General features: G+C 36.3%; 1 protein-coding gene across 5 annotated transcripts in view; it reads right to left on the bottom strand.

Annotated features, from left to right (window-relative positions):
• Positions 1 to 18,410, bottom strand: part of FBXL2 (F-box and leucine rich repeat protein 2) — a 149,520-nt gene that overhangs the window by 70,601 nt on the left and 60,509 nt on the right. For 4 of the 5 annotated variants that reach the window (XR_013448496.1, XM_078074083.1, XM_036085785.2 and 1 more), the window contains one exon: positions 185 to 239. The exons of the other annotated variant lie outside the window; for it this stretch is intronic. Coding sequence is in view for 1 of the 4 variants with exons in the window: in XM_036085785.2 (XP_035941678.1) it covers positions 185 to 239 (55 nt within the window). In the remaining 3 variants the exon portion in view is untranslated. The remainder of the gene's footprint in view (positions 1 to 184; positions 240 to 18,410) is intronic. 5 annotated transcript variants of the gene reach the window in all.

The raw sequence follows: 18,410 nt of genomic DNA, 5'->3' as shown, positions 1-18,410 counted from the left end.
TTAAGAGTCTCACCCTCTCCCTCTCCCGTTGCCCCTCCCCCCACTTGCACACGCACGCGCATGCATGCTTTCTTAAAAAAATTAAATTAAAGTTAACTGCTTGCTTGAACTAAAACTAAAACTCATTCTCATTCTAATAAAACTCAATATTTATTGATTGATAAAAATCTGGTTAATACTCTACCTTGGAAATCTGTGCACATCGGCACAAAGTTACTATATCCAAGAAGGAAAATATTCTAGGAAGAAAGGGGAAAAACAAAAAAATGAGATGGTATTAACATTTTAGAATATTTACAACTTGAAAGATAAAATCTAATGCGCCATCTGGATATATCATAAGTTTTTTCAAGATTCCTCAATTTGCAGTACACAAGCTCACTATAATTCTACATCACTACTGTGAAATATCAAAGGCTCACATGTTCCAAAGCTGTTTGAGACTCACTACACAAATCCCCTTAAAACAGAACCCATTAAACTTTTATGTCCCTTGTTCTATGACATGGACATGGGACAGTAGATCATAACTTGTCCTATTCAAAAACCAACTCTCTAATCTCCTAGACACTAAGCCTGGGGAGATCTAAATCCTTCTAATTCTCATGTCCCTAACGTATTACAGTACAAACTCCTCTTCTCGTAATAGATGTACCAAACAGGCTCAGATGCCTGAGCCTCAAATAACACAGCCAAGAAAGACTCAGTGATAAAACCCATTTGGCTTTGATGTATTTGGTCACAGGGCAGAAAGATGGAGCCCATTCATTGGCAAGTTCTACAGTGACCAGTTTTTCCTGAGCAAAAGCCAAGAACCACAGAAGATGGGAAAGATGGGGAAAAAGAAAAGCAGAGCCATAAACAAAAACCTAGTTGACATCAGTAGTGCCCTTAGAGGAAGCAGTAGCTGTCAGCATGGCAGGGGTCTGAGTGAGGTCCCAACATGGGCGGTGGACATGAGTTGCTGATGACAGCAGAGTGGCAAATAGCTGCGTGTGTCTCAGTGCTGTGCAGTAACAGCTGCAAACAAAGAGCAGCTTTTCTGCGAGAAGAAAGGTGAATGAGGATGAGGTCAGGGACAATAGGATCTCAATTCTTATAGTCCTGGGAGATAAATATGAGTTTCCATCTCTGTGTAGAAGGGGGAGAAGGTAAGATGGCGAACAGCCATCTATCAAGTTCTTCAAAATTCTCCAGAGATAACAATCAGTGGTCAGTTGAAAATCCATGGGCTCAGGGAAGGATAGTAGATCCATAAAACACCAGAGCAATACCCTACAATAATGCATACACAAGCAGCACCATGGGGCTAGTGATGCTATAGATAGCATTCTACAATATAGGCTCCAATCATTTTCTAGTTAAAAGCAAAGGACAGAAGCATAAGGGCTGCACTGACCTTAAAAGATTGAATGGAACTTTGTATATAGGAAAATGCTGGTGGCTGAAAATATGCACTAAAGTATATGCTAAACATATTTCAGGGTGTCTGCAAACACCTATATTGCCTCTGTGGAAATACATCTTGCCCCACCCACAGGCCTTTTTGCCTCAAACATCCATGTTCTGTGCCATATGACCATTCCACAGTGAGCCACAACTCATCACTAGCTCCCTAAAAGACCAAGGACCAGATAGAGAAATGCGTATGGTAGAATATCTCATGCTGCGGTCGGGTTCTAAAGTACGAGCCTAGGTGAAAAAGGAGTTAGCTAAAGTTTCCCTTGAGAATCCCTTAAGACTGTACCACCCTGGAGACCACATTCTATCACCTCTTGGTAAGAACAACTGCACTGATGTTAATAAAGATAGCTAACTTTGATTATGTATTTACTATGTGCTAGCCACAGTTTATGTTAGTCATTTAATCGTTTTGACACTGTTACGAGATGCTATTATTATCTCTGTTTTTTGGAGAATGAAATGGAGCACAAAAGTTAAGTGGTCACTGACTGATGGGCATTAAGGAGGGCACATGATGTGATGAGCACTGGGTTTCATACACAACTGATGAATTGTTGAACACTACATCTGAAACTAAAAAAAAAAGAAAAGAAAAGAAAAGAAAAAAAAAGAAAGGTTAAGTAACCTGCCCAGGTCATACAGATAGTAAGAGCAGAGCTAGGATTTGAACCCAGGTAGTCTGGCTTGAGAGCCCAAGCCTATGACCACTACACATAACAGCCTTAGAAAGTTTAACACAGCTGTTTTTCCCTCAGGACTGGACTAGATGCTATTTTTTCAACTGAACAGCAGATGAAGTAATTGTGCTTAGTGAGCATGCTGTATGGAAAACACCTATCTTTGAATGCTAGAATCACACTAACTAAAGCAAAATGCTCACACATCCAGACACACATGAGAACCAACAGCTGGAACAAAAGTTCACATTACTCCTCTCGTGCTTCCTACCAAATTTTATGGTTACTGAATGAAAAAGTAGATTGCCTTTAGTGTTTACATTATTTTCCCTCTTCCCATCACCCCATGAATGTAGGTGAATTTGCACAAGTTAAATAGGCATGATAGGACTCCAAACTGCCAAATGCAGCCTAAGCCAAATTCCTGAATCATGTTTCAGTGAATAAGATAAATGCCTTGAATGACAGAGCCTGGGACACTGGCAATAGAAACAGAGATAGCTAGAGGAGTTAGAGTCATGGTAAATTGAGTTCTGGCCTTTCCAAAGCATCTTTTTTTTCCTGGAAATTGCTTCCTACCTCAAATGTGATAACTTCACCCTTCATTAGGAAAGCACTGCAAAGGCAACTTGGTTATCAACAAATATATATAGGGGTATAGAGGAGTGGATGTACTTCTGGACTTTGTATTCTATTCCCCTAGTCTGTTTCTCCACCTTTGTGCCAATGAGACTGTTTTAATTATGAAGCTTTGTAAGTCTTGAGGTCTGGTAATGTTAAGTCCTTCAACTTTGTTCAAGATTACCTTGGCTATTCTTGGTTCTTAGAATTTCCACTTACGTTTTAGAAGCAACATGTCGATTTTCACAAGAAAACTTTATGAAATTTTTACTGGGATTACATTGCAGTTATAGAAACTTTGGGGAGAATTGAAATCTTTTACAATATTAAGTCTTCCAATCCAGAAACATGATATATTTCATTATTTATTTAGGATGTCTTTCTCATAGTAATTTTTGTAGTTTTCCATATTGATACTCTGTTCATCTTTAGATTCCCCCTCACTGGTTATTTGATGTGTTACTATTAAAATGGAATTTTAAAATGTCATTTTCTGTGTGTGTGTGTGTGTTTTTTTTAAGTAAGCTCTATGCCCAAAGTGGGGCTTGAACTCATAACCCCAAGATCAAGAGTCACATGTTCTACCAACTGAACTAGTCAGGTGTCCCTTCAATGTCATTTTCTAATTGTTAATATATATATGCGCATATATGTATATAAATTTCCACATATTTAGCTTGTATCTAGCAATATTTCCAAATTCATTAATAAATTCTAATGATTTTTTAAAGATTTAAATAATTAATTATTTATTTGAGATAGTGAGAGAGAGAGAGAAAGCGTGCACACAAGCATGAGTGGGGGTGGGGAGGGAAGGGCAGAAGGTGAGTGAGAAGCAGGCTCTCCACAGAGCAGGGAGCCTGACACAGGGTCAATCCCAGAACCCTGGGATAATGACCTGAGCCTAAGGCAGAGGCTTAACCTACTGAGCCACCCAGGTGCCCCAGTTCTAATGATTTTCTACATACAGAATCAATTCATTTTTCTTCCTTTCCAATACTTTTCTTTGTCTTGCCTTATTGAAGTGGCTATGATCTCCTCTAGGGCCAATAATGCTAAGGAAAGGCAGCTTTTTCTCATTGCCATTTCAGAGAAAAAACTGTCACTTTTTAATCACTGATTAGATATTTACTATAGGGTTTTCCCCCTACCTTTTTGACTTTTAAAAGTTACTTTGTTATACCCTGTAAAAGGTTTTTGTCCACGCATGATTTAAACAACTTTAACATTCATTTATCTCTTTTAAGAATTTATTAAAAGAGCAGATAATACACAGAATTGCCATATATTACCTCCGATCTTGACACAGCTTCCCCTATTATTAACATTTTGCATTAGTGTGGCACATTTGTTACAATTGATAAATACTGATACATTATTATTAACTAAAGTCCACAGTTTAGGTTAAGTTTCACTCTTTGTATTGTACAATTAGTTCCATGGGTTTTGACAGATGGATGATGACATGTATTCGCCATTACAGTATTATACAGAATAGTTCACCAGCCTAAAAATCACCTGCCTCACCTGTTCATCCCTTCCCTCCTTCAGATGAAGCCCTGTTAACCACTGGTCTTTTTAACATTTCCACAGTTTTGCCTTTTTCAGAATGTCATAATTGGAATCATATAGTATGTGCCTGTTCAGATTAGCATCCTTCACTTAGCAATATGCATTTAAGGCTCTTCTTTGTCTTTTAGTGGCAAAATAGATCACTATTTTTTATTGTTGTATAATATTGAAACTGATGTACCAGTTTATCCCCATCTATTTAAAGCCATCTTATTTGCTTTCAGTTTTGGGTGATTATGAATAATTCTTTTTTTTTAAGATTTTAAGATTTTATTTATTTGACAGAGAGAGACAGCAAGAGAGGGAACACAGCAGGGGGAGTGGGAAAGGGAGAAGCAGGCCTCCCGCTGAGCAGGGAGTCTGACGCTGGGCTCGATCCCAGGACCCTGAGATCATGACCTGAGCCAAAGGCACACGCTTAATGACTGAGCCACCCAGGTGCCCCGATTATGAATAATTCTGCTATAAACATTTGTATGCAGGTTTTTGTGTGGATATGTTTTCTACTCAGTTGGAAAAATACCTAGGAGTAGAATTGCTAGATCACGTAACCTTATGTATAGCTTTGTAAGAAACTGCCAAACTGTCTTCCAAAGTGCCTGTACCATTTTGAATCTCCACCAGCAATGAATGAGAGCTCCTGTTGTTCTGAATCTTGCCAACATTTAGTATTGTTAGATTTTTAAATTTAAGCCATTCTAAATAGGTGTACAGTGATATCTCATTATTTAGTTTTTAATTCCTTAAAGACATGATACTAAGCATCCTTTCATATGCTCATTGTCATGTGTATGTCTTCTTTGGTGAGGTACCTGTCTAAATATTTTGCCCATTTAAAAAAAAAAGATTTTATTTATTTGACAGAGACAGAGAGTACAAGCAGGGGGAGCGACAGGCAGAGGGAGAAGCAGGCTCCCCACTGAGCAGAGAGCCTGACATGGGGCTCAATCCCAGCACCCTGGGATCATGACCTGAGCCAAAGGCAGACGCTTAACCCACTGAGCCACCCAGGTGCCCCCCTATTTTGCCCATTTTTTTAATTGGTTTGTTTTCTTGTTGGATTTTAAGAGTTGTGTATTTTGGACATCAGTCCTTTATCACATATGACTTTGACAAGTATTTTCTCCAAGTCTGTGGTTTGTCTTTTCATTCTCTTAACATTCTTTCTCAGATAAGTTTTTAATTTTAATAAAGTCCAACTTACCAATTTTCTCATTGATGGATCATACTTTTGGTACTGTATTTAAAAATTCATTGCCAAACCCAAGGCCACCTACATTTTTTCTCCTATGCTTCTTCCAGAAGTTTTACAGTTCTGCATTTGCCATACAGGTCTATAATCCATTTTGAGTTGATTTTTGTGAAAGATGTAAGGTCTGTGTTTACATTCTGCCTTTGCATATAGATGTCCAATTGTTCCAACACCATTTGTTGAAAAAGAGAGTTTCTCCATTAAATTGCTTTTTCTCCTGGGGTGCCTGGGTGGCTCAGTGAAGCATCTGACTCTTGATTTCGGCTTGGGTCATGATCTCAGTGTCATGGGATCAAGCCCCACGTCAGGCTCTGCACTCAGCAGGGTCTACTTGAGATTCTCTCTCCCTCTGCCCCTCCCCCTGCTCATGCATGTTCTCCCTCTCTCTAATAAATAAATAAATAAATAAATAAAATATTTTTTAAGATTGCTTTTGCTCCTTTGTCAAAGATAAGTTGACTTTGTGTGGCTCTATTTTTGGGGTCTTTATTACGTTCCACTGATCTATTTATTCTTTCACCCACAACATACTGTCTTGATTATTGTACCCTTAAGAATAAGTATTTAAGTCAAGTAGTGTCAGTCCTCCAGTTTTGATCTTTAGTATTGTACTGGCTTTTCTGAGTCTTCTGACTTTCCATATAAACTTTAGAATGAGCTTGTTGATATCCACAAAATAACCTGGTGGTATTTTGATTGGGATTATGTTTGATTCTACAGATCAACTTGGGAAGAATGAACATTTTTATTTTATTTTTTTTTTTTTTTAAGATTTTTTTTATTTATTTATTTGAGAGAGTGAGAATGAGAGAGAGAGCATATGAGAGGGAGGAGGGTCAGAGGGAGAAGCAGACTCCCCGCCGAGCGGGAAGCCCGATGCGGGACTCGATCCCGGGACTCCAGGATCATGACCTGAGCCGAAGGCAGTCGCTCAACCAACTGAGCCACCCAGGCGCCCCAAGAATGAACATTTTAACAACACAGGTCACCCTATCCAGGAGTATATATCATCTCTCCATTTATTTAGATTTTGATTTTTTTCATTGGAGTTTTAGAGTTTTCATCATATAGATTCTATACAAATTATGCTAGATTTATACCTAAGTATTTCATTTTTTATGCTAATGTAAATGGTATTGTTTTTCACTTCAATTTCTAGTTGTTCACTGATGGCATATAGGAAAGCAATGACCTTTTACATATTAACCTTTATCCTAAGAATTTGCTGTAATTGCTTGTTATAGAAATGTTCTGTCACTTCTTTGGGATTTTTCTCCATACACAATCATTTCATTTACAAACAAGACCAATTTTATTTCTTCCTTCCTAATGTATACCTTTTCTTTCCTTTTCTTATTTAATTGCATTAGCTAGGACTCTGGTCCAGTACTATGATAAATAGGAATGGTAAGAGTGGCCATCCTTTTATTATTTCTGATCTCGGGAAAAAAGAATTGAGTTTCTCACCATTAAGTATAGTGTTAGCTGAAGGTTTTTTTAGATATTTTTTATTTTTTTAAATTTTATTATGTTATGTTAGTCACCATACAACACATCATTAGTTTTTGATGTGGTGATCCACAATTCATTGTTTTCGTATAACACCCAGTGCTCCATGCAGTACGTCCCCTCCTTAATACCCCTCACCAGGCTAACCCATCCCCCCACCCCCCTCCCCTCTAAAACCCTCAATTTGTTTCTCAGAGCCCATAGCCTCTCATGGTTCATCTCTCCCTCCCATTTCCCCCCCTTCATTTTTCCCTTCCTTCTCCTAATGTCCTCCATGCTATTCCTTGTGTTCCACAAATAAGTGAAACCATATGATAACTGACTTTCTCTGCTTGACTTATTTCACTTAGCATAATCTCCTCCAGTCCCATCCATGTTGATGTAAAAGTTGGGTATTCATCCTTTCTGATGGCTGAGTAATATTCCATTGTATATATGGACCACATCTTCTTTATCCATTCATCTGTTGAAGGGTATCTGAGCTCTTTCCACAGTTTGGCTATTGCAGACATTGCTGCTATGAACATTGGGGTGAGGTAGTAAAGCTCTATGCCCAACATGGGGCTTAAACTCATGAACTCAAGATCAAGAGTCCCATGCTCTACTGACTAAGCCAGCCAGCCAGCCTGTTTTTTTGTAGATATTCTTGATCAGGTTGAGGAAGTTCCCCTCTATTCTTGGTTTGATGAGAGTTCCTGTCATGATGGACATTAGTATTTGTCAAATGCTTTTTCTGCATCTACCGATGACCGTATAATTTTTTCTTCTTTAAACAACTGATGTGATGGATTACCTCAATTCTGGAATGAAGCATTCTTGCATACCTGAAATAAATCCCACTTGGTTGTGGTGTATAATTCTTTTTATGCATTGTTCAATTTGGTTTGCTAATATTTTGTTGAAGACTTTCTATCTATGTTCACAAGATATAATATTCTGTAGTTTTTCCTTTCTATAATGTCTTTAGCTCGTTTGGGTATGAGGGTAATGCTATCTTCACAGAATGAGTTAAGAAGTCTTCTGCTTCTATTTTCTGGATGACATAAAGAATTGGTATCATTTCAGGGTACCAAGGTGGCTCAGTTGGTTAAGTGTCTGACTTCAGCTCAGGTCATGATCTCAGGATCCTGGGATCCCTGCATTGGGTTCCCCAATCAGCAGCAAGTCTGCTTGTCCCTCTCCCTCTGCTCCTCTACCTACTTGTGCTCTTTATCTCTCAAGTAAATAAAATCTTTAAAAAAAATTGGTATCATTTCTTTCTTAAATGTTTGCAGAATTCACCAATGTAACCATCTGGGTCTGGTGCTTTCTGTTTGGGAAGGTTATTAATAATTGATTCAATGTATTTAATTGATATATGTCCATTAAGTTTATCTATTTCTCCTTGTGTAAGAGTTAGTAGTTTTTGTCTTTCAAAGAATTGGTCCATTTCAACTAAGTGATCAAATTTGTGGACATAGAGGAGCTCATAATATTCCTTTATTATCCTCTTAATGTTCATGAGATCAGTAGTGATGACCCCTCTTCCATTTCTGATATTAATTTGTGTCTTCTCTCATTCTTTTTAATCTGGCCAGAGGTTTGTCAATTTTTTTGATATTTTCAAAGAACCAATTTTGGTTTCATTGATTTCCTCTATTGTTTTCAATTTCATTGATTTCTGCTCCATTTTTTATTAGGTCCTTTCTTTTGCTTGCTTTAGACTTCTACTGATTCTCTTTCTCTAGTTTCCAAAAATGGAAAATCAGATTATTGTGCTTAATCACATGGACTGATTTTCAAATATACAAAAAAATCCTATATTCCTAAAATAAACCCACTGGTTATAATTATTAGGCTTTTTATATACTGCTGGGTTTGACTTGCTAGTTTTATTCAGGATTTTTACATCTATGCTCATGACAAATATTGACCTGTAATTCTCCTTTCTTATAACATCCTCCTTCAGTTTGGTATTAGAGTTATGTTGGCCTCATAAAACTGCTCCTGTACTTTGAAAGAGTCTGTGTCAGATTGGTATCATTTCTTCCTTAAATGTTTGGAAAATTTCAAAGAAAAGCTTTCTGGGCTTGTTCTTTGCAGGAAAATTTAGTAATAAATTCTATTTAACAGATAACTTTCCATTGCTTCTTGGCCTTTTGGCTAATGCAAGTGTAGTAACAGATAACTCCAGATTTTTAATTTCTTCTGGTGTTTAAAAGCTGTGTTTTTCAAGGGATTTTCCCATTTAATCTAATTTCATACAGTCGTCAAATGCATTCCATAATTATGTCCATAACTACTTTTAAAAATCGGTAACATCCCTTTTTTGGGATCACTTCTTTTTCTGTTTTTTTCCTTGATCAATCAAGCTAGAGAGTTATCAATTTTAGTAATAAAAATTATCTTTGTTGATTTCTCTATTTCATTAATCTATGTTCTTATCTTCATCAATTCCTTCATTATAGTTTCTTTGAATCTGCTGTTTTTCCAGTTACTTGAGATGGAACTTTTGATCATTGACTTTCATCCCTTCTTTTCTAATGCATGTATTTAAAGCATTTCCCTTAAGCACTATCCCACAAATTTTGATATGCCATACTTTCATTATTGTTTAGTTTGAAATACTTTCTGATTTCCACTGTGATAACTTCTTTGATCCACGAATTTAGAAATATGTAGCTTAATATTTTGTTGTTCTTGATTTCTAGCTTAGTTCCACTGTTGTCAGAGAACATACTCTAGATAATGTCAATTCTTTGAAATTTGTTGAATTTACATTATGGCTCAACATATAAATCCATTTTGATAAGTGTTTCATGTACATTTTAGAAGAATGTGTGTTCTACAGTTATTGGATGTAGTGTCCTATATATGTCAAGTTGGTCAAGTATGGTTCAAATCTCCTCTATCCTTTCTAATTTTTTTGTCTGATTATTCTACCAGTTACTATAAGTCTATCAGGAGTATGTTAAAGCTCTACATATAATTATGGATTTGTCTATTTTTCCCTTTCGTTTTGCTTTATATATTTTCAACTTATTTTATTAGGTTCATCAAAACTTAAGATTCCTCTTGCTGTCCAACTGACCTTTTATTACCAAGAAATGTCTCTTTGTGTCTAATACACACCTTGCCTTAAGGCCTACACGGTCAATGCTAACATAGTCAGAACAGCTTTTAATGTTTCCATCTTTTACTTTCGATCAAACTGTGTCTGTTATTTGTACAACTCCAGTTTAACACAGTTTGTCTTTTAATAGGAGTGTTAAGCTCATTTACACTTAATCATGGATATAGCTTGAATCTACCATCTCGCCATTTGTTTTCCATTTTCCCCAACTGCTCTTTATTCCTTTACTCTCCTTTTAAGAATTCTTCAACCAAATAAATGATATTTATGTCTTTGGTGGCTACTCTGAATACAATACATCCCCATTTCAGTCTAGTTTGAATTAATATTATACCTCCACAGCCACAACCATAATATACTCTCATTTAATCTTCTCTTATCTTTTGTGTTGTCATATATTTTATTTGACATATATTATAAACCAAACAATATAGTGTTATGATTTTTGCTTAAAACAATTATCTTTAAAATAATGTTTAAGAGGTAAAAGGTATTTTATATTTACCCACATACTTACCATTTATGGTGTTCTTCATTCTTTCCTGTACATGATTTTCAGCCCCCTTCAGCCTTAAGAACTTCCTTTAGCATTTCTTACAGTATGGGAATGTCAGTGATGAATTCTGACAGTTTTTCTTTACCAGAAAATGCTTTTATTTTTAAAAGATAATTTTGTGGGGTGGCCTGGGCAGTTAAGCATCCAACTCTTGGTTTCAGCTCAGGTCATGATCTCAGGGTTATGAGATCAAGCCCCAAGTCAGGCTCCCGGTCAGTGCAGAGTCTGCTTAAGACTCTCCCTTTCCCTCTGCCTCCCCCGCCCTCTCTCTCTCTCTTTCTAAATAAAATCTTTTTTAAAAAAGATAATTTTGCTGGATATATAATTTTGAGAGTTTTTTTCCTTTCTGCATTTTAAAGTTTTTATTTTAATTCCAGTTAGTTAACATACAGTGTTGTATTAGTTTCAGGTGTACAATATAGTAATTCAACAATTCCATACATCACCTTGTGCTCATCACAACAGGTGCATTCCTTAATCCCCATCACCTATTTAATCCATTCCCCCACCCCCTCCCCTCTGGTAACCATCAGTTTGTTCTCTATAGGTAAGAGTCTGTATTTGTTCTCTCTTTTCCCCTTTCTTGTTTATTTCTGACATTCCACATATGAGTGAAATCATATGGTATTTGTCTTTCTCTGACTGACTGATTTTGCTTAGCATGATACTCTAGCTCCATTCATGTCCATTGCAAATGGCAAGATTTCATTCTTTGTATGGCTGAATAGTATTCCATTGTATAAATATACCATTTCTTTTTTATCCACTCATCAATCAGTGGACACTTGGGCTACTTCCATATCTTGGCTATTGTAAATAATTCTGCTACAAACATAGGAGTGCATGTATCCCTTTGTTTTAGTGGTTTTTTTATTTAATTCTTTGGGGAAATACCCAGTACTGTGATTGCTGAATCACAGGGTAGTTCTATTTTTTTTTTTTTTTTTACTATGTTCAGTTAGCCACTGTATAGTACATAATTAGTCCTTGATGCAGTGTTCAGCAATTCATTAGTTAAATATAACACCCAGTGCTCATCACAGCACGTCTTTCTGCACTTTAAAGGTGTCATTCCATTGTCTTTTGTCTTGAATTATTTCTTACAAGAAGTCAATGAAAATTCATATTATCATTCCATATATAAATCTTAAGTTTTCTCTTTACCTTTGGTTTTCAGTAATTTAAGCATAGTGCACTTAGGTGCTATTTTTCACTGTATTTATTCATTTGGCATTTGCTAAACTTCCTGAATCTGTAGACTGTCACCAGATTTGGAAAATGTGGGGCTGTTTCTTTAAGCTTTTTTATGCCCCATTCTTTCTCTGGACCTCCAATTACACCTGTGTTAGACCATTTGCTATTACAAGGTACTAATGATGTGTTAAATTTTGCTATCTCTTTTCTCTCTGTATGTCACTTTGGATAACTTCTATTAATCTATCTTGAAGTTCATCGATCCTATCTTTTGCAGTGTCCAATCTGCTGAAAAGCTTAACCAATTTTTTTTAAAAAAATTTAGTATTGTATTTTTCAGTTCTAGAAATCCCATTTGATTCTTTTTAGAATTTCCACATCTCCTGAAATATCCCACCTCTGTGCAGAGTGTGGAACCCAACATGGGGCTTGATCTCAGGACGCTGACATCACAACCTGAACCAAAACCAAGAGCCAGACACTTAACCGACTGTGCCACTTAGGTGCCCCTCTGTACTTATGATTGTTTCTAATTTTTGTTTGCTCATTTGTTGTTGTTTTTTTTTATAGATTCCACATGTAAGTGAAATTATATGGTATTTGTCTTCAACTCATTTCACTTAGCATAATACCCTCTAGGTCCATCCATGTTGTCAAAAATGTCTAGATCTCATTGTTTTTTATGGCTGAGTAACTTTCCGGTGTGTATGTACGTGTGTACACAACTACACACATCTTTATCCATTCATTTATCAATGGGCACTTAGGTTGTTTCCATACCTTGCCTACTGTAAATAATGATGCAATAAACACAGAGGTACATATATCTTTTCAAATTAGTATTTTCATTTTCTTCAGGTAAATACTCATTAGTGGAATTACTAGACTGTATGGTATTTCTATTTTCAATATTTTGAGGAAACTCCATAATGTTTTCTAAAGTGGTTGTATTAATTTATATTCACAGCCAACAGTATATGACGGTTCCCTTTTCTCCACATCTTTTTTTTTTTAATTTTTTTATTGTTATGTTAATCCCCATACATTACATCATTAGTTTTAGATATAGTGTTCCATGATTCATTGTTTGTGCATAACACCCAGTGCTCCATGCAGAACGTGCCCTCCTCAATACCCATCACCAGGCTAACCCATCCTCCCACCCCCCTCCCCTCTAGAACCCTCAGTTTGTTTTTCAGAGTGCATCGTCTCTCATGGTTCTTCTCCCCCTCCGATTTCCCCCCCTTCATTCTTCCCCTCCTGCTACATTCTTCTTCTTCTTTTTTTCTTTCTTAACATATATTGCATTATTTGTTTCAGAGGTACAGATCTGAGATTCAACAGTCTTGCACAATTCACAGCGCTTACCAGAACACATACCCTCCCCAGTGTCCATCACCCAGTCACCCCATCCCTCCCACCCCACCCCCCACTCCAGCAACCCTCAGTTTGTTTCCTGAGATTAAGAATTCCTCATATCAGTGAGGTCATATGATACATGTCTTTCTCTGTTTGACTTATTTCGCTCAGCATAATACCCTCCAGTTCCATCCACGTCGTTGCAGATGGCAAGATCTCATTCCTTTTGATGGCTGCATAATATTCCATTGTATATATATACCACATCTTCTTTATCCATTCATCTGTTGATGGACATCTTGGCTCTTTCCACAGTTTGGCTATTGTGGACATTGCTGCTATCCCTTTTCTCCACATCTTTGCCAACATTTGTTATTTCTTGTCTTTTTGATAATAGCCATTCTGCAAGTGTAAGGTGGTATCTCATTGTGGTTTTGATTTGCATTTCCCTGATGACTAAAGATGTTGGGCATTTTTTTCATGTATCTGTTGGCCATCTGTATGTCTTCTTTGGAGAAATATTTATTCAGGTCCTCTGCCCATTTTTAAATCAGATTATTTGGGTTCTGAGTATTGAGTTATAGGAGTTTATATATTTTTAATATTAGCCCCTTACAGATATATCCTCTCCATATATATTCTCCCATTCAGTAGGTTGTCTTTTTGTTTTGTTGATCGTTTCCTTTGCTGTGCAAAAGCTTTTTATTTTGGTATAGTCCCAAAAGTTTCTTTTTGCTTTTGTTTCCTTTTCCTGAGAAGACACATCATAATCTATAATGTTCTGTAACAGTTGTTTTAAAGTCCTAATATACTAATTCCAATAACTGGGTCATCTAAAAGTCTGCTTACATTGACTGTTTTCTCTTGTTCATGGGTCGCATTATTCTGCTTACTTGTATGTCTCATAATTTTAGGCTGTATTCCAGATATTGTGGCTAAAATAGTAAAGAATGTCATATCATTTTGGCTTATTTCCCAGAGTTCAAGCCCTTTCCTCTATCTGCTCATCCAGAATCCTCCTTGAGTTGAACTGGAGCTGGGTCACAGCTAAAATTAAATTTCACTTGGGGCGCCTGGGTGGCTCAGTTGGTTAAGCGACTGCCTTCGGCTCAGGTCATGATCCTGGAGTCCCGGGATTGAGTCCCGCATCGGGCTCCCTGCTCGGCGGGGAGTCTGCTTCTCCCTCTGACCCTCCTCCCTCTCATGCTCTCTGTCTCTCATTCTCTCTCTCTCAAATAAATAAATAAAATCTTTAAAAAAAAAAAAATTTCACTTGTGTCTGGCTCATCTCCCACTTCCTGAGCCATACATAACATTAAAAATATCTTGTCAGTTTATGATCTAGAAGCAGTTTCAGATAGCTCTGGTTTGCCTTTGGATTTAAGTCTGGCAAGTATTCTGAATCCCATCATTGCAAGAATGATGGCCTAGACAATTGCTCTCTGCTTATAAGCCTTTCCTCCATCGCTGTCTTCTTGGCAAAACTTGGTAGGACCAGGGAGGAGTGGAGAGGAACTAATGAGAAAGAACTGCTAGACCAAATTATTTGTCCTTGCATTTGAGTCTCCAAAGCATGGCTGATTTAGCCTGTGTCTAAAGCAGGCCCATCTGTACCATGACCAGGCATCCACCACCAGGTATAGTGGTGGATAGCCCTTTATAGGGCTTGTCTCTCTGAGAAATTCAGTTCATTCAGGCCTCCTCTTGTCCACTGCTCTTTGCTTGCCCTACAGAAAGTATGACTTTTAAATTTTGTCCATAATTTTTCTTGTGATTACCATAAAAGTCTTTCATGTCCTTCCTAAACAAAAGCAGAAGTCTCTATAATAATGTTTTTTAATCTTAAGGCCTATCTTACATTAATATTTCTAAAGTCGAAGTTAATCAACTCCCAAAAACTTAAATCACTTTAACTCTGATCACCATCTTCCCATCATCCAAATGAAACCATTAACAATTGTTCTTGAATTGTTCATGAAATCTTCCATGTTAGTTATTATCCATATCATCAATATTTTCTTTCTTTTTCTAAAGTCAATACTAAATAATATTTACCCACATGGTTACATTTGGTTTGCCAGTTTGTTTCTCACACATTCTTTCTGAGATCAAACTTATTAGATTTTATCCTTTAACAGTTCATTCAGATAGGTGAGTTCTAAAAGTTGGAACGTTTTAACTGTGATTTTAAAAACTGAGGTAAATTTCACATAACAAAACCATTAAAGTATACAATTCAGTGACATTTAGTTCATGCACAATGTTGTACAACCACCACCTCCATCTAGTTTCAAAATATTTTCATTACCCCAGAAGAAAACACCATGCCATTAAGCAGCCATTCTCTATTCCCCACTTCCTCTTAGCCCCTGGCAACCACTGACCCACTTTCTGTCTCTGTGGATTTATCTATTCTGAATACTTCATATAAGTGGAATCATACAATATGTGACTTTTGGGTGTGGCTTCATTTCTTAGCAAAATGTTTTTGAAGGTTATCCACACTGCAGCATGTATCAGTACTTCCTTCTTTTTTATGGTTGAATAATACCCTATTGTATGTATATACCACAATTTGTTTATTCATTCATTATTGATGGACATTTGGGTTGTTTCCACATTTTGGCTATTACAATGACACTATATTTGTGTACAAGTATTTGAATTTTTGATTCTTTTGGGTATATATCTAGGAGTAGGATTTCTGGGTCATGCGGTAATTCTAACTTTTTGAAGAACTGCTAAAAACTGTTCTCCACAGTGGCTACACTATTTTATGAAAAAGGTTTTTCATTTTAGAATGATTATTTAGGTAAAGAATTTTAGGTTTACATTTCCACTGGCACATAGAAAATATTTTTCTACTCTTTGCTTCTATTGTTCCTGATGAGAGATCTATTGTAAATTTAATTGTTAATTCTTTTAGGTAATTTTATTCTCTGAAGTTCTGCTGTTTCATTGTGCCTACGTACAAACTTAACTTTATTGATCCTGTTCAGGACCCACTGTGCTACTTAAGTTTGAGGATTTATATCTTTATTCCATTCTGAAACATTTTCAATACTATTGCTGCAAATATTACCTCTTCTACATTTTCTCTATATTCTTTGTCTATAATTTCCTTTACACGCATGTTGAATCATCTAATCCCACCTTTTGGGTTTCTTAGCCTTTTCTATATTTTTATTTCTTTGCTGAACTATGTTAAATCCCATCTCTATTTTCCAGTTTCCTAATTCCATTTTTAGCTTGTCTAATAACTGTTTAATCCATTTACTCTACCTTATACTGGATCATTTCCTTAGGTAACTTGTAATATTTTATCATGACCTCATTTTCATCTGATTATTGATGTGTGGAAAGCTCATGCATCTTGGTTTGTGAAATGTCCCTATGAAATTGTTTAACATTTGATTCTGCCAAGTTCTCCAAAGGTTTCATATTTCCAGCATCAATTTTACATTAATCTCTAAGCTTGGAATTTGAATCATCCACACAGGAAATTAGATTTCCCAAGAAAGACCTTTTCCCCCCAGAGCCCTAAGCAGAAGCAAGGTCTTTTGTTTGTTTATTTAAGTCCCATCTTACATGGCGGAGGGAACCTTTCCAGAGTCTCTGCATTATGTAGTGGTCACAAATTTGATTCCTCTCCATGTACATGTGAGGCCTCTCATCTCCTTTCCCTGGTGGCATTAAAATCCACGCCACTAGTTATTATAGACAGTCTGGTAGCTGATTTGCTAACCATTGCCAGTTATCAGTACACTAAGATTATTTCTTTCTTGAACTATGTATTTGCTTTTTTGTTCTATTATAACCATGGTTTCTCCTGTGTTTTCATACTAGCTCAATTATAAGGTTACAGGATGTTCCTTTGCTTTGATAACAATTAACAGCATGGTATACAGAATGTTCTAGGAGTAGAATGTCAGCTACCCTTCACCTCCGTTACTACAGCAAAGAAAACTAGGTACATGAGCTAGTGGATTTTTGATAAGACACATGACCTGTAGTGTTGAATAACCCGTTAAACTGGAATTTTGTGCTCTACCAAAAAGAATAAAAATTACATGCCTTATCTTTTAGTTAGATATATGGAGATCTGTGAGGATTTTTAGTCTGTTTGTTTTATAGATTATAAGACTAACACATCCTGGAAACAATTTTTGTTGAGTGAAGAACATTTAGCTATAAAGGAAGAACATGAGATTTGAAGTTAAAAGCCTTGAAGTCTCAGATCCACACAGACCTTTTAAATTCCAAATATCATGTTTTTAAACAACTGTGTAATCTTAAATCACTCAACCTTTGAGCCTAAGATTTTTGATTAAAACTGTTCCTTTTACTTGAAAAGATTTTGAGTGTCAAGTGATTATTATGAAATTGCTACAATGTAATCAGAAAACATTCCTTTTTAACCCAAAATAATAATCATTAGTAAACCTTAGACTGAATCAACAGAGGCAGAACGTTAAGGCCTTTAGGAAAGTGTGGGGAACTTTAAATGAATGTCAGTTGTTCTGCTAAGAATTGCTGTGGGTTAAGAGTGGTAGTAACACCCAGAATATGACTTTCGGCATTTCTATATTTATATACTTCCTTCATATCCTTAGAACAGCTAGGATAACAAATAACAAAAAGTGATGCCAGGCCCTCCCTACATTCTTCAAAGAACTACCTACTTAGAATAATGCCTCCAAAGATGAAAATATGGGCTTCGTTTTTTGGTGCAAATGAATAGTCTTTAAAATGTGGATACAGAAGACAAAATTTTTTCTAAAGACCACTAAGCCTATTCTCATATACTAAGGTAGATCAGTAAAAAGAAAACAATTATGCTCGTTTAGTAAATTAAATTTGAGGTTTCAGAGCATTGGTTTAGTGATGTTATCTAAAAGAGGAAAAAAAACCCAAAACCCTAAAAGAGTTAACCACTTCAGGAATGTTTCTGAAAGCACAGACACTATTTATACTTTTTATCTCAGTGTGTGAGAGCTGAGGCATGTTAACAGATTTATCTTTTTCTTTATTCATCTTTTTTATTGTGTCACTTACTAAAGCTATTAAGCTTTTTAATTTAAAATATAATAAAGA

Source organism: Halichoerus grypus, chromosome 1 (genome assembly GCF_964656455.1).
Source record: "Halichoerus grypus chromosome 1, mHalGry1.hap1.1, whole genome shotgun sequence".
NCBI lineage: Eukaryota > Metazoa > Chordata > Mammalia > Carnivora > Phocidae > Halichoerus > Halichoerus grypus.
The sequence above is the reverse complement of the archived record's forward strand: the minus strand, read 5'-3'. Positions and strand labels throughout refer to the sequence as shown.